This window comes from Mustela erminea, chromosome 9 (genome assembly GCF_009829155.1).
Source record: "Mustela erminea isolate mMusErm1 chromosome 9, mMusErm1.Pri, whole genome shotgun sequence".
NCBI classification, from domain to species: Eukaryota; Metazoa; Chordata; class Mammalia; order Carnivora; family Mustelidae; genus Mustela; species Mustela erminea.
Window position 1 is genome coordinate 22,171,652 of NC_045622.1, and position 20,158 is coordinate 22,191,809.

Here is a 20,158-nt window from a genome sequence, read left to right on the forward strand (position 1 = left end):
ACGGACCAGGCCAGGGGGTCTGCGGCCCACTGCCAGGACCACAGCTGTGGAGGCCACCAGGGTGAGGGCGACTCCTCCTGAAGAAACGGGCAGCAAGGAACCAGGGCGGGTACAAGCGAGTGTCTGAGTGATGTTCCCATCCCTGCCCAGGAGGGAGAGGCAACATTATGGAATCTGTGGGCAAGTTACTAGATATCAGCATCGGTCATTTTCACCAGCAGGTGGGCTGACCATCCTGCTTTACTGGGCTGCCTGGAGGGTAACAGAGGAGAATGCGGGCAGAGCTCAGCTGACCTGGTCCTAGGTCTCCGGGACGCCTCCCCACGGCCGGCTCCACGTCAGGGACCACAAGGGAGTTAAGAAACGTGCTGTGAGGCCGGAATCCGGAGACCATTACGGGGTTCGACTCTTTCCTATTCTTGCATTTCCCCTCTCCCTAGTTCAGCTTTCCATTGAGGGATTCCCGAGCTCCCGAGGGAGCTCATGTTTGTGAACAAAGAGCGGGGAGCAGGCTGGCCCCACAGAGGGGCCGGGAAAGCAGCGAGCCGATGACACCCACCACCTGGGTGGAACGCCTTCTTCTGTGGGGAGATCACTCTCCATCTCTCTCAGCAGTTTCTCCTATGAGGCACTTCTGTTTCCTCACTAACCCAGGCAGCCCCTGATCGGCAGCTGGAAATACAGCTTTGCCAACTTCAGGCAAAATGTTTGGTTCTCTGACAAGAGATGCTCAGGGTCACCTGCCACGTGCCAGGGGCCTTCCGTTAATAACATGAGCAGAACAATCCTCCTTCTCTCCGACCCCACTGGGAACCCCTCCCTCACTCCCCTGCCCCCTTTCCAGGAAGACAGACAGTGTGAGGACAGACAGATCGGGCCAGTGGCAACTCACTTTGCTAGCGACAAAGCAGCAAAGGGCTCTGACGGGGAGTCAGGTTCGGAAGCCGCTTGGGTTTGAGCGAACCTCATCTAAAATCCTACTGGCAACCCAAACTTAATGGATATGAAATAACGTCGCATGGTGTCGGGCAACGTACACGGCCAGTTCACCAGCCAGTCAAGCCACACAGAGAAGACAAGGAGTGGGCTGCTCCAACGATGGCCTCACCTTTCCCTCACCCCACGTGCCACTGTCTTTGTTTATGCTGCACACAAATTGACTCTGGCGTCTGAGACACATACATGCAATCTTCAAAAGGTGAAAAGGGCAAGTTGTCACCTCCCCGCAGGGCGGGCCTGGGATTTCAGTGCCCTCCCTTAGGCTCTGGTTACCTTGCCTGGTAAGTTGCGCTCGGAAATGAACAACCACTGCTTCCCCTGATTTGTCTTAATGGTGTCTGTTTCTATCCAGAGATGAAAACAGAGTAGCACCTCTTCAGCCTGCCAGGGAGATCAGGAATAATGAGACTAATTTTAGCATCTGTTTGTTTTGCTTCTCCAGCATGAGAGGGGAACAGCAGCAGAAATATTGGCTCCTGGATCATTAAAGAGGCAAACTCCTGGGGAGAAGCCCAGTGGGCCCAGGTTGGGGGCTGGGGACAGGAAGTGGAGCTCCTGGCTGCCAGCCATCCCTGGTGGGGGGAGGTAGGCATTGAGGGAGGGATGCATTCATCACCCACAGGAAAGACACCAGCATGGGAAAACACCTGCCATAAGGAAATGGACAGCTAGCTGAGGTCTCTCTTTGCAACTCTTCCACACCCTTGAACATTTTTAATTGTACCCACCTGCCTCTGCTCAGACATTCCCCTTAGCACACTGCCCTCACATCCATCAGAAACAGCAGAAAGCACCCGAGCCTCTGGCGGGGGTGGGGGCAGCTGCTGCCAATCCGAAGCCTTGGTCTTTTCCCTTCATGCCCTTTCCCTGCCCTGGCTCAGCTGCCTCAGCCCCACTGTCATGGGCAGGGGAGGGCCCAGGCAGCTGGCCGAGAGACTCTGGCTCTTCTGCTACTAAGGGCCCTCTGGGCCTCCGCTCAGCTCACTCCTGGGCTTTGCAAGCTCTGCTGCTGCCACCATCAGGCTGATTCTGGAACTGCAGTGCTCACCAGGTTTCACATCCCAAAATATTTCCAGCAGCTCCAGCCTGATGTGGACTCAAGTAAAGAACAGGCCCTCCCTCTCCCCCACACATGGCCCCTCACTCAGGTGCACCTTTCTCTGTAATAAAAAGGCTTCTGAGGCCAGCTCTCTGATGAAATGGGACTCCTTGTGAATGTGGGGTAGACCCAGCGTTCTTCAGCGAGGTGTGGAAAACTGTGGGTCCTAGAATATGGAGGCTCAAGCCACTGGGAGGTTAATTGGCAATTTCTCTCTCTTTGTCACAAGGGCAGGAAGGTGGGGAGGGTGGCCTCACTTCTCCTGTGGCACCCAGGAAAGGTATCCAGGAGAAAGCTCTAAGCTTCTGTCCCCTGGTTGCCTGCATGATGAGCCAGCCAGGTCCCACTGTTACTCTGAAGCTGTCATATCTCCCAACATCGCCAAGGGTGACAGGTGGGCTGTCACAGTGCACCAGAGCCGAGTCACCTGTGACACTTCCAGGTGACTGACAGAAATGGAAACTGACATGCATTAAAGAACAGAAGGACAGGGCTGGGTTTTGTTGAAACTGAAAAGTGGGTGGCTCACAGGAGGGTGTTTCTCTTGGCGCTGTCCCTGGTGACCCCCTGGTCTTTCCAGGCCTCACTCAGAGAGGAACAACTTCCTACTCCAAATAGCTGGGATCCTCCTCTGTCCTCCCAGGGGCACCCTGTCAGCCCCCACACATGTGATGTCAGAAACCCTGCTTTCTCTTCCTTTGCATTGTTTTTTGCCATTCATGTCAACATTCCAACATTTATTCAGAGTCCTCTGTGCTGAGCAGCATGCCTGGCACCAGGGCAGGTGGATAAAAGAAATGGATATTTTAATCAACCAATTAAGAGAATAAAAGTTCCTACTCTTGCTTTTTTTTTTTTCTTTTTAATTGTCAACACAGCCACAAAAGGAACTATCCAAGCAACATCCCCTTGATTGCTATTCAGCCCAAGAGGCTGGCCTGTCATTCCCCCCAGAAACCTCATGGCCTCAAGGTAAAGCTGAATGTCAGAAGATGAAGGAACCAACTCAGAAAAAGCCTGGAATCAAAAGACAGAGCTGCAAGGCTAGGTTTGAAGGTCAGCTCCCTGGTTTTCATGGGAAATCCTTAAAATCCTTTTCTTTGCCTAACCACTGAGGATTCCCACAAGTTTGAAGAACATGTTCCCTCTTATGCCACTGCCTAGGATCTTCTCATCCATTTTTCAGGATGGATGATTTGAAGCAACTGCATCTCCCAGAATCTTGAGAAGCATCGAGGCATATGAAAAAGTAAAGCAGATGAGAGTGACTTTGGCCGAGTGACATGACCTTTCAGAGGGTATGACAGTGTGACAGCTGCCTCTCATGCTAGCACCGTAATGAAATGAACTAGGGCTTGTGAATGGCACGCTACAGTTTGGGAGGCTTTACACCAACACTCATCACCACCACCAGCAGCAGCATCAAAACATTATTACTGCCATCACCAACAGCCCAAAGGCTTTGCTGGCACTTACGAGAAAATGTGCTGGACAAAAAAGACATCCGTAACACATCATCTATCTTCTAGGAATTTATTATCCAGAATCAATAGGTTGTTGCTAACATAATATTCAGGGAATCGTAGGGTCGGAGAGGATTTGAGTGATATCTACTCTACTCTTTGATCTGCTCCTGAGTAATTGACTCTTCCCTTTTTGGTGGTCCGAATTCTACCCTTAGAGCACTGTCAGCAGTGGGAGATTGTTCAGCAGGCTAGCATTAGACACTAGGATTAAATATCAACAGTCTTAGCTACGTCACTGCCTATTTCTGGCCGAACAATGCATGTATTTGCTTCACTATTGAACTCATCCTGCCAAATCCCCACCAATTCCTGATGAGAACAGCCCCAAGTGTGAAACCCATAAGTAGATCTCATGACGTTCTTTACTCTTGATACTAGAGACTTCTAAACATTTCTAACATCTTCTGAGTGGAATCACAGCTTGTAAACTTGTTTTCCTCAAAGCCAGCAAAACTTAGCTTTCTCTTCAGAATGGCAAAGAAATCATCAGCAAAATGTCTCTAAGCTTTTCTTACTTATCTCGTCCTTGTTCTTGTCTCCCTTCCTGGTTTATTTACCATTCATCCTCAATGTTAGGTGAGCCTCCCGGGGCCCCAGATATGGGTAAGTCCCATTCCTCAGTGGCCGCCATTTGACTCACAATCCAGAGTGCTCCGTGGTTCCCTGCCACATTCTTTTTAATTTTTTTTTTATAAAAATTTTATTCATTTATTTGACAGACAGAGAGATCACAAGTAGGCAGAGAGGCAGGCAGTAAGAGAGAGGAGGAAGCAGGCTCCCCGCTGAGCAGAGAGCCTGATGCGGGGCTCGATCCCAGGACCCTGGGATCATGACCTGAGCCGAAGGCAGAGGCTTTAACCCACTGAACCACCCAGGCGCCCCCCCGACCCCCGCCACATTCTTTATCCAACACATTGTTCTTAAATATACGTCTACCTGCTATTCTTCTCTGCCTCCTTCTGGAAAGTAGACCAACAGGGAAGGTCGGTTCCTCCACACTTACACTCTCACTACTTTCCCCCCTGCCCTTTACATACCAGCTATGAAGGAAGGTGAGCTGGAGAGAATGGGTGCATGTCCATTCAGTTCCACACTTTTAAAGCCCCATATAAAAGACATGGCAAAGCAAGAAGAATAAATAACAAATGGATTCTTCCCCTTTTTTATCCACAGGACGCATGGCACAGAAAGGAGTGCAGACCCAGAAGCTCCTCACAATGTTTCTAAGGAACAGACTTAACTCTGAGAGTTAAGTCATAAAAACATTTAACATGGTATTTATGACAAGCTGACCCTCCTCTTCCTGAGCTTCTCACAACCCTCCACATACTCATATTCCAGTCACCCACACTACCCATTGCTTCGGAACAGATGGCATTCTGTCCTGCCTTCTTTGCACACACTAAGGCAAGCCCGGAACACTCTTTTCTGTGCTTCCCCAGGAGGGCTCCAAGACATCCTTTGAAGTCAGGTCATTGCCTCTGTGCAGCCCTTCCTGATGCCCTCGGTCATTTCAGCAGCTCTCAGAATACTCTCGACAACTCTGAGCCTGTCATGTAACCATGAGTCAAAGTGTCTGCTCCATGACCAGATGGAGAGCCCCTACCTGGGCAGAAATAATGTCTTAGGGGGTCTTTGCCTCAGAAGTCCCTGGCATCATGCCCACCACACAGCTGGCCTACCATGAGGGTGGGCTGAGTGGCCAACGGCTGAGCTTTGGTGTTCCCAAGTGCATCAAGGAGGACCAAGAGAATGTGGCCCTCTGAGACACTGGGAAAAGTGTGGAATGATGAATGGGAGCCCTGGTTGCCATGCAACTCAGTGTCAGATTTCAAATTCCTGTATTCTAGGCAAGGGTTAGAAAGAGTCTGAACTTATAAACAACTGTCCAGGGAACACAGGCCAAGGAAGCTGACCATCTTGGTCATTCTGCCTGATATTCAGGCGTCTTCTTAATACTGATGCCTTACACCATTACGGTTTGGGTTTCAGTATTCAAAACAAAAATTAAAAATAAAGAATGGACTCGGGTTAATCTGCCTCACTCTGCCAATGAGGACACCAATACCATGTAGAAGAGCACAGTGAGATCTCACCTCTTATTTCAGGAAGATGGCAGATTGGTTCTAAGCTCTGGATAGGATTGCATTCCAGCAATAAGCCGTGTGTATGTGTGTGTGTGTGTGTGTGTGTAGAGTGGGGTCACAGATGGGAGGAGATCTGAAAAGGGCATGATATGGCTTCAACACTGAAGGGGGCAGGGGATCCTTCCCAGAGCATGTGGGAGGTCTCTATGTCTGGCTACTTCCTTGCCTTTCAGTCCAGGAGTGAGGGGGAAGGGTGAGCCCCTCTCACCCTCCAAGCCCCAGCCAGGACTGCAAATGAATAATTCAATAGGGAACAGGATTTGCCCGAGCTGGTCACTATTTTCACGGCTTTGACTTGTTACCAGTGTACCCAAGGAAAGCTGACATTTATTTAATCCTCATAGCCTTGTTGACTGTGTACTCATGGAAACATTGTATGCTTATGGAAGACATTTGTTTCCAAGCAGCTTATGCTAAATTGCAGTGATAGAAAGGAAACACTTATCCAATATTGACATTTACTGACTTCTAGAAATATACAGCCAGAATACTCATTTTCACACTCAGAAGAGGAAAGGGGGGGGAACAGCACAATGTTGGATCCCTAGCTCCTTTCATGGTTCAGAAGCAGAAAGTTAATGGAAGTTCACATTCAATATGGCGGTGGAGATCTTCACTCTATGGCAGTGGTGTGGATTCCAAGAGAGCCTGGAAGGCTGCAGCCCTTCCAGGCTTGATCTTCAAGGTCTGGTAGAAGCAAGACATGGCATTCTTTGCGTGACAGTGTGAGAACTATTGCAACCATCTGTAAGTTATCTATCTACCTTCTTACAGGACGTGCATGCCTAACTGTAGATTCTGGTGTTCCCTGAGGGAAAAGGAAACCATGTACAATATCATCCATGCCTCAATGCAATGGACTCCATCTCCTCGATGGAAATAAAACCCCCTCTATTTGGAACACAGGGCAAAGCTAGCCCAGCCAGGTACGGGATGCTGCCTTGTTTTTTTCCTCACTCCCTGTGGACAGCAATGAGGCAACAAGTAACCCAAGGGAGCAGACCTCCCCCAGAGCAGCCGTCCCAGCCCGACCCTGCTACATGAACACTGGGGTGTCCACTGACCTTGTGGGAAGACTGGGGCCCAATGGCTGTGCCACCAGCACCATCATTAAAATCAGGATCGCTGCAGGGGTGGAGAGTCCAAGTGCAAGTTCCGACCTTCTCCTGATCTTCCCGACTCTCCCCACTGCTGAATCAGGGTCTCTGCTCCCAGGCACAGGCAGGATATGTGGCCTCACTCTTTCTAGTTGACTCCCATTAAAAATGCCTGGTTTTTCACCTCAAAGTTTTGTATTTCACCATTTTAGAAGGATAAGGAACGGGAGCTGCAGAATGATGCCTCTTGCCCATGTAACAGCCCCCTCCCCAGCTCTGATTTTTAGGAGACCCTAAAATGAATGCTGTTGGGCCTCCTTCCCCACTCCTCCATCACAGCCAATTTTCTTTTCCTTGTTCATGTTTCCAAAACAGTTTATCTTTTTATCTCCTTGGAAGAAAAGTACTCTGCAAATCAAAGATATCATTAGTATTGTTATTATTTTGCTATTGAAATCTCTTGAATTCACTCTGGATTATTCATGTGCTTTTTTGGGTCTGCAATATAATGCCGCTTAAGTCACCCCCACTGGGCTGAACAAAAAAGAAAAATTGCATCTTAAGGCCTAATCCCCTGCTCCACCCCATCTCCTGCTGGCCCTGGCTCCTACCAACACAGGCACACCAGGGAGAGCGGCTCCTTGGTGCCATGCCTAGCTTTCTGCTGCCATGCTCCAAGTGAGATCCTCCTTTGTAACCCAAGAAGGAGGCCCCCTGCAGTATCCTTTAAGTGCCCTGTGCGGGCGTTGACCCCCATCCGCACCCCTCTCCCCCTGGGGAGCTTCTCTTTCCTCCCCAATAGGTCTGGCTGGCAACAGAGAGCTCCCTGCTGGGCAGCAGACACGGAGACCACCCCCATGCCCAAGGGATGTGTCCCAGTTCCCCTCACACTGAGGATTTGTTCAAGAAGTGGTCCCACACCCTTGGCAGTTGTGCATTGACCTTCCAGGACAAAAGGAACCATTCTTCCTCCTCTAGACAAGACGTCATACCACTCGGGGTGCCAGTGCGGGTAGCAGCTTATTACTTGCCTCATCTTTTGTTATATGACAGTTCTGGGCAAGGTTCAATGTTTGCTAAGTTGCGGTTCACTCCCAGTTTCTTTTTCCAATGCCTTCTCAGCCTGTACCCCCTAGGAGCCCCCCATTCTTCTGGCTGCCTCTGATGTGTTCCTGGTATCCTTCGGTGCCCATCTCCCTCCCCAAGGGAGCTTCTCCCAAGTTAAGACATCTCGAAGCAGTGTCTCCTTCCTCTCCAAGCTTCCCGTCATCCTCGTAGCTTCCCTCATCCTAGCTGGGTGTCTCCCCTCACAAGCTATTTGCCCCTTCTTGGCTTCAGACTCTCTCCCCTTGGAGACTGATGTCAACACGAACGTCTGACCTTCAGGTAGCCGTCAGAGAGCCTTTTGGGTGACTCCTGCCAGCAGGTCGGGAGAGCAAGTCAATTAGATTCTTCCCAAGGAGGAGGTGACAGCCCAGGTGAATCCTCAATTCAAGGACTGTCACTGACAGGTAAATGCCATTTCTCACTGCCCCCCGCCCCGCATCCCCCCAACACACTCAGAGCAGCCTGGCATACGTGAAAATCCAAGGAGAGATCTGGATTGGGTCAGAGTTAGAGCTTTCCAACTCCAGGAGGTTCTAAGGCCAGATGGGACAGTCTGGAAGTGCTAGGGGAAAATGTCAGTGTGCAGAGAGAACACCTTTCCAAAGAGCGTCTGAGTTCAAGGCACCAGCTTAGTGTCACTGCACCTTCCCCAGACTTTTGGATATGCTGTGGAACACCACCTTCCATCCTGCAAGCGCGTGGCTCCTCCGCAGCTACCTAAGACGGGGAGGTGCAGGCTGCTTCGCGGATCTTGAAGATGAAGGAGGGCATGGAGGGAAACAGTTGTGGGCAAACGGAAATGATAAAGGGAAAAAAATGTCGCAAGTTCCAAGTTTATGGATGACAAGAGAATCGATCCCTTTTCACCCAGGAGCAGAACATGCCTCTTCTCCACAGGAGGCAAATTGTGCTGTGACATTATCCCTCTCTGTACAAAGCACGCGGTCCTGACAGCTGATGGGAGAGGCGTCCCCAGCAAGAGAGAAACCCACAAGCAGCACACACTGGCGGCTCGCCATTTCTTTGTGGGGAGCCAGGCCCGGGGACATTGGCAGGGGAGGAAATGGAGGCACGCCATTTGGTCTTTCTACTGCCACCTTAGGAAAGATAAAGAAATATTTAATCTCCCATTTACAGGAGAAGCCCAAACTTTAAAAGGAGAGGGGATACAGCGTATCACTGACACTGACAGACTTGGATTTCACTCTCTATAAAGAGGTTCGAGAACAAGTAAAAGTGAATAAATACCAGACACGTTGGGACAGAAAGGGCAACTGAAAGGGAATTTCAGAGTTTTGACTTCAGTGTTTTGCTAAGGAAGTGTTCAGAGCGCTGTTTGAAGCTCTCCCTCCGTAGGGGGACTAAGACAACGGGAGCTGGAAGCACAAGAATTGCATATCCAGAAACTCTAAGATGACACATAGGCTCCCACCAGGAGAGGTGCTGGGCAGCAGATGGACGTGTCACCAGAGTGCCAGATAAAGGTCCAAAAAGAAGCCTGGACATTTGTTTTCCCTGAGAGGAGGGGCATCCCTGAGTCCCTGCACATTTCCTTGGAAAGCATCCCAGGAGGAAGAGTGTGAGTGAGGTGGAGGGAGGGGGGGCGTCAAACGGGTAACTCGGTGGGGTGTGCCAGGCAGGATGCAAATTCAGGCAGGGGTTGTCTGCAGGAGTGACCTCGAGCCTGCGGGCAGGTCCTCCCACGACCTCTCGGAAGAGATGCACTTGAACTAATAACTTGAGAAGTCTACAGATCTAGGTAGGGGTGGGCACAGTCTAGGAACTGATCATATAGGTATAGGGTTGAGTAGAATCCTCTGCGGGATTCACAATACTCAGGATAACATCCACGTTAAAACACGGGTCTATGGATCAAGTCAAAAGGTAACATATCACCAAAGTCCATAAAAAGCATTCTACTTGGCCCTTAATTCCTGTCATCCAATGCTGTCTATTCATGGAACATACAGTGTCCAGTGATGCAAAGGATTTTGGCTGATTACCACCACTTTGCCTCATGGTATTTCTTTAGACCTCTTTTGGAGCCCCGTGGACCATGACATCTACCATTGGGTAGGGCGGGCAGCGCCGGCCACACTCAGAACACTCAGGAATCTCAAGGAAGTAGGCATTGTAGGGCACCGTGCTTTCTCCCTAGTGCTCTCAGGGCTAAGGGTAGATGAAACGGAGCATTTAACCTCCATAGGTAAATATTTAAAGATTCCTATGAGAAGAGTGACGAAGGAGCTCTGGTACTGAAAAGGGGATAAGCAAAGCAGAAGATGCACACTGCGGTGATTCAGACAACCGAAGAGGCACTCAGACACCAAAAGCGTCTTATGCCAAGCCAGAGGAGAATCACAGCTCCAGTTTTCCAACAACACACGGGCAGATTAACATGTGCGCCGGTCCCATGTACATTGGGGGGCGTGGTGGGCTCCTCCTTTTAGGGATTCTACAGGCGACTTCCTGAGTACAGTGGGAAGAGGCAAAGGAGGACAGGAGAGTGAGTGTGTGAGTATGTGTGTTTGCCCCTAAGCCAGCACACAGGCATCCAAGGAGGGTAATCTCACAAAATGGTAATATAACCCAAACTGTTTCTGTACCAGTGTTCTGAGATAGTTCTTATTCATTCAGCCTGAAAACTCTAGGGAAGGCAATTTATCTTCCTGCTGCTGTAGGGAGCCCTGGTGACATGCACACTACCCTATGAATACACGAGTGTGTGTGTGTGTCCACATTATAATTACATGCAGGCGGTGGGCATATACACACCGTAATGGGGGAAAGCCCCCCCCCATCCCGAGTTTCATCAGGATGGCCAGGAGCAAAGTTGGATAAAGGGGAAACGTGCAGCGACCCTGAGTACCACTACAAGAGCAGAGGCAGGAGGCATGGGTTTCTGCTTACATTTGGCTTCTCCCTGACAGGGAAAAAAAAGGAGACATGCAGTTCGCTTGCAAAGCCAGCCACCCCCCCTCCCATGGCGGGGCTCTGCTTCCTTGAAAACTTTTACCCTTCATTTAATCAACAGATGGACATGCTCTGTTGTGGATTTTTCTGAGAGTCCTGTCCCTCTCAGAGCCCAGTAGGCTGGCACAAATGCTGCCTCAGAAGGCAGAGGGGCTCCTGGCATGCCTAACGAGTGGGAAGGAGCTGATTTACTTCCCCCCTTGGAACTCAATTCCACAGGTGACTTTTGATGCCTTTGGCTAAGTAGGCACCCCGCAGCCCCTGCCCAGATCGCCTGCCCCCTCCCTTCCCCAGGCCAGCCCCCCACGCCCACCCCAGGGCTCCCGTGGGCAGGGAGCCAGCCCAGAGGTAGCAAAGTTCTTTCCGGAAAAGTCCACCAGCCTCTGCCCGTGCTAGGTTGCGCAAAGTAAACAATCAGCACCAGGGGCGACATTTCACGTTAGACCCTGAATCCGGGGCTGAGTGGGATTCAGAATTCAGCTTTATTCAGAGCACATTACGTTCAATGAAACTCTTGCCCAGCTTCTCCCCCAACCACCGCACATCACCCCGGCGGTGCGCTGGCTAACGGGGGACCCCTCTGCCACCGTGCAACCGCACACACCGGCTTCTGAATCCACTCCTGCAAGTCAGACCTTCCTCGAGCTGAAAGAGCCACCTAAACAAAGCTCCCCTTCCCGCCCCGCTCCTTCTCCCAACCTGAGTCGGAAGGAGAGGAGGTGCCCAGAAGTTCAGGGCGCCAGAGCCACACAGATAACTGCCTCATTAACATACCGGAGCATAAAGAACTCATTTGCATCGGAGAGTTTGGGCTGGAGGTTGACAAGTGAGAGGAGAAAGTCACCCCTCCCACACCTCTTCCTTGCAAAAGGAAAATAAACAGGACCATTCTGTTGCATCGGCAAAGGCACAGAAGCCACGCCGGCGCATCTCGGACGCAAGGATCGGGGTGAGTTTCCGAAGCCCGCCCCCCGATTCCTGCCCCCAGCCCCCGGCGCCCCGCCAGCCGACACCCCAGCCGACTTTTCCTAGCAACTCCGGCCGCCGCGCGGGGCTCCTACCTTGACTGAAGAGGAAGAAGCACACGAAGAGCAGATCGAGCTGGAAAGGTTTCATTCCTCAGCGCCGCGAGGGAGAGCCGGCGGGGCAACTTGGGTCGGCAGTGAGTTTCTCCTCCCGGGCGGCTCTCCGTGCTCAGCCTCCGCCGCGGTCCTCCCGGGCGCGCGCCAACCATCGGTCTGTCCGTGCGTCCGTCCCTCGGCGCGGCCCCGCTCTCCCCGAGCCTCCAGGTCCCCGCAGCCTGCCGACGCCAGTGGCCGGGTGGCCGGGCTCCTAGCCGCCGCGAGAAGCCGGGCTCGTCAGCGACGTCCCCGCGCGGAACAGATCCATTCTGTGGCTCTCGGCAGCCCTGGCGCACGGCTTGGCTTCCTCCGGCGGGCTCCTCCCACAGCGAGCTCGCGAGCGGGCGGGCGCGGGAGCCAGTGACGAGTGACAGAAGGGCTCCTTTCACTGAAGCTGGGGCGGGGGGAGAGGGAGGGGAAACAGGTCATAATTAAAGAGGAAACACTTGGAAAAAGGAGATCTATGCAAAGCGGAGGGTGGCGGGGGGTGGCGGGAGGGGGCTCTGTTCTCTCTTCCCTTCTCCTTTTTCCCCCTAAATGGGGGGAATGCAGCTTTTGTCACCATTATTGACCAAAAGGCATCTTGAACGGGGAGCCGACTGGGACTTTTTGTCCACACCGCATAAGGTTGTTCAACGGGAGAGAAGTTAGGACTATATGCATGCACACGCATTAAAATATGCGTGCCCTGCCTTTGCACGGGGGATTGGGAACTGGCTGAAAGGGAAACAGCGAAGCCGCGAGGAGCGGAGTGTGTGTGTGTGGGGGGGGGGGATGCATCTTCCCCGGGAAGGACTTGGCCAACGCGTGCAGCGGGAGTCTCAGAGTTGGGGAAGAGATAAGCACGTTTTACATTTTTGGGAGGCTTTCCTAGAAGGGGGAGGTGAAGTGGGAAATAAAAACCCGAACATTTAGACCATAGTTTGCTTTGCACTAGTCCTCCAAAACAAAATGAAGGAACTAGAGGGAAATCAAGCAGGTTTGTGACACATGCCCATTTATTATTATTACCACCCTGGTTTGTGCATTTCCTAACAAGGAGAGGGGAGTAGCCCGCCTTGGCATTTGCAGTCTCTCCTCTAACAAGCACTCCATCACTCTGAGAGTGTCTTTTTCTCCAAGAGGTGCTGTGAATCCTATTGCGAAGGAGAGGCCAAGGTCATAGGCAACTGCCTCAGAAGAACCTTCAGGTCTTTTACCTGTCGTGAAGCCCACACTCAAATCAAACTCTGTTTTCCTCTAGGAGAACAAACAATCTATCTACATCTGTTTCCTGGATGGACATCTACATCTGTTTCCTTGATGGACATTTAGATAAACCCGGGATAAGCAGGCACTGGGGGAGCTAAAATCCCAGGCACAGACCATGCCTTCTGGAACTCACAGTTTAGTATGGAAGCATAGTAAATACATAAGGTACAAACTATAAGGATAGTTAAAACTGTGTATAATATGTAGCATTTTACAGAAGAAGGTGGGGAGATGAAAGAGTAAGGGGACAAAGCTAAAAGATGCTCTCTTGGTGTGTGCCTTTCAGTATAGAATCAATTATTGCTTTCTTCATTCACTGGACCTTGGGGACATGTTTGGGGGACTCTTTCGCCTTCCTTCCATTAGTATTACATACTTGGGGGATTTTACTGACTCCCAGGCACATTCCAACTCCAAGTTTCCATGTGGATATTAACTTTAAAAATGTATCCCTTGATACTGATGAACAAGAAAAGAGAAGTAGGGCCCCCTGAGAAAAGTATGTGCTGGTAGGAGCTTACTTACATCTGGTAGTTGACATCAAAGATCTACAAATTAGTAGGTGTCTGCTTTGTTGACTTTTCTATTCTTAACTTAATAGTTTATTTAACTGCATCCCTTCAAGGTTGTTAAATAGATAAAAAGGGAAATTTGTAAGCAACCTTGGGGGGAGAAAAAGAAATGCTGAGCAACAAAAAACAAGAGGACCCCAAAGAGGCATCCCATTAGCTAAATTAGCAACAAGGTACAGAAGCAGAGTGTCAGCACAGCCTCAGCACAGCCTCAGCCCCGCTGACGGAGAAGACAGTGAAACAGAAGAGGCAAATCAGAAACACATTCACAGGATGGGTGGTGATTCTGAACAGCCTATGCCAAACAACATGTCAAGAGTGAGAACATGGCAGGTAGAGTGCTTTAACTTTAGTAGGAGCTCTCCATTAAAACCTACCCGGTGAGGGGAGAAATTTAAAGTCTGGGCACCATTCCTAAGGCAAGCCTTGCAGCGAGTAAGACTAATAATATTAGAATGTAGACCATACCCACAAAGCAATACTGGATATTTTAACTAACATTTATCCTTTAAGCTGCTGTTTCATTTTGACTCCTAATTCCTAAGTGGCCTGGGGCCCAGATTAATTCAGCCCCCAAGGAAATACTACAAAACCAGGGTCATGAAGCTAGCGAACTGTGCAATACACGAAACCAGGCTCACGTACAGGCGTGTGCGCACCGCACGCACACACACACTCGATCTTGGACAGGAGAGGGATGGTAGGAATCCGAGGTTGGAAGGACCTTGTTTCCATCTCCCACTGATCCCTGAGATGCCTCACGACCCTCAAACCGGCTGAGATCGCCAGCTGGGCCGTTCACTTCTCCTCCCACCCCGCCCCCACCCAACCCCCTTCCGCCCCCTCCCCGCAGCGTCCGGTCTCCGGCAGAAAGGAAAAAGAAAGCTTGGATTAAGTGGTGAGCTGCCTGCCTCTAAAAGGGCCGGGAGGCGTTTCAAGCTTGAGTGCCGGAAAAACCACGGCAATCTTCGGCAACCACCACGTGGGGCGGCGAGAACGACAGCGGTACCTGCAGGACCCACAGCCGGCCGGGCTCTGGCGCCAGCCCCGACGGCGGCCCGGCCATCTCCGCCCGCCGGCTCCTTGGCCTCACCTCCTCCGGGGCCTCGGTTAACCTCCTGGCGCTGCAAGGTGCCTGCGCACAGTTCGCGGGAGAGGCGGGGGGCGGGAGGCGCGGACGGCTCCACCTGATGGAGAAGAGTGGAGAATCTTGGACCTCGGAGCGCGCGGCGGGGCGAAGCGAGGCGAGGCGGGGCGAAGCGAGGCGAGGCGAGGCGAGGGGAGGCGAGGCGAATGGAGGGGAGGGAAAGGGAGGGGAAAGATGGGGAGAGGAGGGGAAAGGAGGGGAGGAGGAAGACCGCCCCCCTCCCCCGTGGGAGCTTGCGCGTCCCGAAGGCGGGACGCGAGGCACCTGGGCTCCGGGCACGACCCCGTGGAGGTGACAGTCCTAAAGAGACAGCAGAAAACCAGGCACTTGGATAACTGCCCGAATTCTGGTTCTCTGCACATCCCGGCTTCAGGTCTCTGATGCGCCCACCGCACAAGCCGGGGTCCCTCGCCAGCAGGTGGCAACCTCTCCAGCGTTTCCTCTCCTGGACCTTAGCCGGGGAGGCCGAGTTCTTCAGTCCCCAGCCCCCCTCTCCCGGGCCTTCAGTGCCCAGTCCTGTGTCCTTTGAACCGCCTGGCGCTGACGGGCGAGAGCTACGGGGAGGCCGGAGCCCACAGAGAATGAAGGCTGCCTGCAGATTCTGCTACTCTGCGGCCAAGATGCTTTGGAAGGGCCAAGTCTCTGCAGGACTGCTTCCAAACCTGGCTCTCCTGGCAGAAAGCGTGCCCCCAGAGTTTTCTGAGGTCTGGGACAAAGAGAGTGAGGCAGGAGGGGTCTAGGTGCAGCAGTGGGGGGGTGGGGGGGGTGGGGAGGGAGTTGTTGCTGAAGCTCCTGGTGGAGTTCATTATCGACCATGCAGACCCTAGCTCATCACTACTTTCCAGTGACCTTTCCCTTGGCTGTGAGTTCAATGTCTGTAATATTTATTTCCTCCATTTGGGCAAAGGCCTGTGTGGGATACTTAAGAAAGATGTGTGGAATGAATACACGAAGACCTTCTAGTTGAGAAGTAGTTTGTCTTCTAGTTGGGAGGAAGTAAACACAGGTGGAGACATGGGAAAAAAATTTATGAAACAGCTCATTGGCTTTTTAATGACACAGAAATTGCCCTGGAGGTCATTTGTCAGGCTGGATCCTTTCTAGGTGGGTCTGCCTAGGCTCACTTGCCTGAGGCCTTACAGGAAGCTGATGGGGGGCTGAGATGCGGCCCAGAGCCCCCAACCTTCAGCCCTATCTGTACCACCCACCTCTCCCCTCTCTCCCACCCCGCTCCTGGTGGCTGGGCGCGCTCTCTCTGTCTCCTCGTGTTCCCCAGGTGCTGTTACTCCAAATAAAGAGAGGAAGAGGGAGAGGTGGTTTTAGGAGACAGTCATCATGAGTGGAGAATTTCCTGTTTAATGCCTCTTCACAATATTTGTTGCACAGATACATTATAAACCACATTTCCTTTTGTTTTTCATATATCCTGCCAGAGCTGGCTAATACCTTCTTGTCCAGGGATTTTAAACACATCGTGAACGGGCCTCTCCCAGGAGTTTAGGGTAATCCGACTCTCCGTCCTGGGTAAGTTAATAAGAGCTCCAAGCCTCATATCCTTCCAGAGACCAAATGGTCTTCAGGGGTCCTCCCTAGGTGGCAGCCTGTCTGACCTGGACAGTCACAGTCTTCTAACCAATTTCTTTTTCATTTTCTGAGCCACATTTCTTTATGACATCTGCGGAGGTGGGTTATAAGCCCTGATTCCTGTGATCAGTCTTTCCATGAGAGTGCAGAAAGGCCCAAAGGATGAAGTCTTCAGCTTTTGGAAACATCCTCCAAAGGGCAGGGTGACTCTGTCTCCCTTGATTCGGCAAAGACCCAGCCTGAAGGAGGGCATCATGGTGAGTTTATGGACCCGGCTCTGGCCTAGACACACTGAATTTTTGCAGTCACTTCATGAATCTGGGCACGGCTTTCTTCATCTATGAAAATGACTGGATTAAGACAGTGGCTCTCCAGAGCCCCTCCCAGTCTTGAGACTCTGCTGCCTATTCTCCAGAGGCTACCCCTCTAAGACTGGAGAGATTTGGGGGTGCTTGCACGGAGCCCCCAGGGTCAGAGCAAGTGACTAGGCATGGATGATCCCCACCCCGAGAGAAAACAGTGGCTGGCCTGAAATCTACACAGACTGCCCTGCTCTCTTGTTGGTTTCAGCTTCCCCCAACCCTTCCAAAGTTCCTCCTGCACTGACTGTTCTCTGTCTTTCCACAGCTTGCTCCACTGGTGCTTTCCCTCCTCTCGTTATTTTCCCCAGAACCATACCCCACATCCAGCCTGGATTCTGGGTTCCAGAACAGCTTTTCTTCAACATACATCCTATAATTGCATTGGATGGAAACGTTTCATTAAAGCAAGGGAGTGCTGAGGCCGGGGTGGCTGGTGGTAAAGACTTCCCTTGAAAGGCAATAAAGATCAGGACACCTTGTATTTTTAAGTCCGTCTTCATACAAATCCTACTCAACTGGACAATGGGGCTGCTTGTGACTCTTCCTCGAAATCTTGGCAGCTCCATGCAGGTAGAAGCAGGGCCTTCCCAGTTCACGATCCCTGCAGCAGCTCTTGCCCTGGTAGGCGGTAAGCACTCAACACATAATGCTGAATGAATGGAAAAGTTTACCTAGTGCCCCACATCCTATTTCCTGTTTTCTGAATCCAATTTAACTTCTTCTTCGCTGCGTTATTAAACCATTGTCAAACATCTGGCATGTGCCTGCCACGGCTCTGGCTGTATTTTATGGGGATGGGTAATGAATTGAGCCTATATATAGTTTGCAAAATGTGGAACACACTTTAAGATGCATAGCACTATAGAAATGAAAGATATTTTTATCTCTTCAGCATCATTCTGCACAAGGAGACAATTCTCCAGCAGCACTGTTTAAGAACAATAGACCTGGTTAGCCTTGACACACTCATGCATGTGGGGCACTGGGTATTCAATTCACATGGGAACAGCATTATCTCTCTCAGCAAAGGCCTGCAGAGTATAATTTACAGGGAAGAAAAGATATGAGAAACGTTATGAAAGGAGGTGCTGGGGCCCCCTTGCCTTGTCTCATCGCCGACGGAGTGCAGAGGCCAGGACCTCTGTCCACGCTCCAGGGATGGCAGGGAAGACGAGTCCCAGCATCCCTCTTCAGTGCTCAGAACAAGTCTTGTGTCATTTCGGAATGTGCCATGTGCTCTTTTTGTGTGCATGAATAGGCTAATTGTGGAAATATGGAAAGACAAAGTGAAACTCCACTTGATGACTCATTTGTGGTATTCAAAGTCTTAGAGATTATGCTGCTTTTTATTCTTTTCCCCCATTATTACATTTCATGACCCCTCCTCACACAAACAGGCACACACATGTCCTGGGGCCGACCGATGTTAGAATTTAGTAAACCTTTTGGCAGCCCGGGGAACAGGTGCACCTCACCACAAGCCTCGTCCTGCTTCCTGCCCGGGTGACTAACTCCTTTCTCTTGTTTGCTTATTGTGTACAGCACTTTCCCTTCTCTCCTGGATTTCTCTCTGCCTCCTCCCTTCCTTCTTTTCTTCCTTCCTTCTGTCCATATTAAAAAAAAAAATCTATCTAGAGAAAAACATAAAAGTTATACATCCATCTTTATAAAGTTAAATAAGTTTCTGTATGTTCAGACCCTCACACACACACACATACACACACAAACACACACACACACCCCTTTCCTATTAACATGCTGGCAATGGGCCTCCTACCCAAAATATTCTGAACTCTGGAGCTCAAGCTCCAGTTTTCATCACCTCTGCCTGAATCTATAGCCCCCTCAACTCACTGCCAAGTCTCACCCATGGGCCCTCCACATGCATTTGAAATGCAGTTCTGTAATATCTTCCCCATGCTTAAAAATGCTCATGCTCCCTACAGTAGAATATAAACTCTCCATCGTGTTATAAGGCCTTATTAAACCAATGTACATTTTCTGCCTCACTGCCAGCCCCCTCCTTCATAACTCACCGTTAAGCCAGACTACTCTTCACGGCTTAGGGGCAGCAGACACTTTTCCTTTTCTATACTGTTCTCAGCCCATTTCCTCTCCTGGCATGTCTTTCCTCCTTCCCTCGCCCCTTTGGGGCCACCTTTAAAACAGGTGGCCCTTGCTCGAGAACCAATTGGAACTCTCTTCCCATAGATACTTTGCTTCCCTCCTCCCCCCCTCAGTGAAAAATGAGCATCTTATTCATCTAAGTTTCCATAGCATCCATGAGCTCTTATTATACAACAGTTAGCAATTACAATTACTTATTTACACGTCTACCTTCTACACGCTATGTGAAATCTTCAAGGTCAAGGATCATTTGGGGGAATTTTCAAGGTCAAGGATCATTTGGGGAAATTTATTTTTGCCGAATGTATCACTCAATGCCTGGCATCTAACAATTATTTGCCAAATGACATCTAAACACAATAAAATTAGGCAGACAAAGTCCTGTTTCTATGACTATCCAGTCTCAAGCTTGAGATTTTCTTTCTTCATTCTCAGATGCTTTTAGACCCCATGAGATCCAAGAAATTCCATATCCAACACCTGGAACTTGGCCCATCTGAAAATCTAGAGGGAAAGCTTTCTGAGTACACATTTTAAACCCAAGTCCCAGGCAAACATGGGAGGTGGTGTTAGACTTGTGTATAAAACACAGCCCAACTCCAGCTCCTGTATTAGAAGTACAGCTAGAAATCTCCGTTATTTGGAATGTTTAATTGCACAGTCCTAAACCAGTGGAGAAGCCAGCACACTCCATAATGATTATATGAACACAGGTTCAAAGCCCATGAGAAAAACCAACATTAATTTCCCCAACTCAGTCCAGTTCGAATTGAATTGATTGCTAAGTGTTTTTTCTGTTGTCCGTGTCTGTCTGAGGGTGTGAGCAGGAGAAGCAGAAACTCCTTCTCCAGCTTGCTTCATTGTGCCAGCCCAGCGTAGTCCCCCTTCATTCTTTGTAATCGTATAGCAGTGGAGAGTCTGGGGTAATACAGCAGTTCTCAGTGTGGGGTTCCCGGGCCAGGAGCATCAGTAGTCCTTGAGAACTTGTTGGAGAGGTGAATCCATCAGTCCCACCCCAGACCTCTGGAATCAGAATGTCTGGGTTG

At 50.6% G+C, this 20,158-nt stretch overlaps 1 protein-coding gene across 5 annotated transcripts in view; it reads right to left on the minus strand.

Annotated features, from left to right (window-relative positions):
* Positions 1–15,166, minus strand: part of KIRREL3 (kirre like nephrin family adhesion molecule 3) — a 545,218-nt gene extending 530,052 nt beyond the window's left edge. For 4 of the 5 annotated variants that reach the window (XM_032359300.1, XM_032359298.1, XM_032359299.1 and 1 more), the window contains exons 1-2: positions 14,902–15,166; positions 12,010–12,463 (exon numbers count right to left, since the gene is read on the minus strand). In XM_032359300.1, coding sequence (XP_032215191.1) covers positions 12,010–12,064 — 55 coding nt within the window. In that variant the 5' untranslated portion in view covers positions 12,065–12,463; positions 14,902–15,166. The remainder of the gene's footprint in view (positions 1–12,009; positions 12,464–14,901) is intronic. The other variant, XM_032359297.1, reaches the window with a different exon arrangement.
* Positions 15,167–20,158: the final 4,992 nt, after the last annotated feature.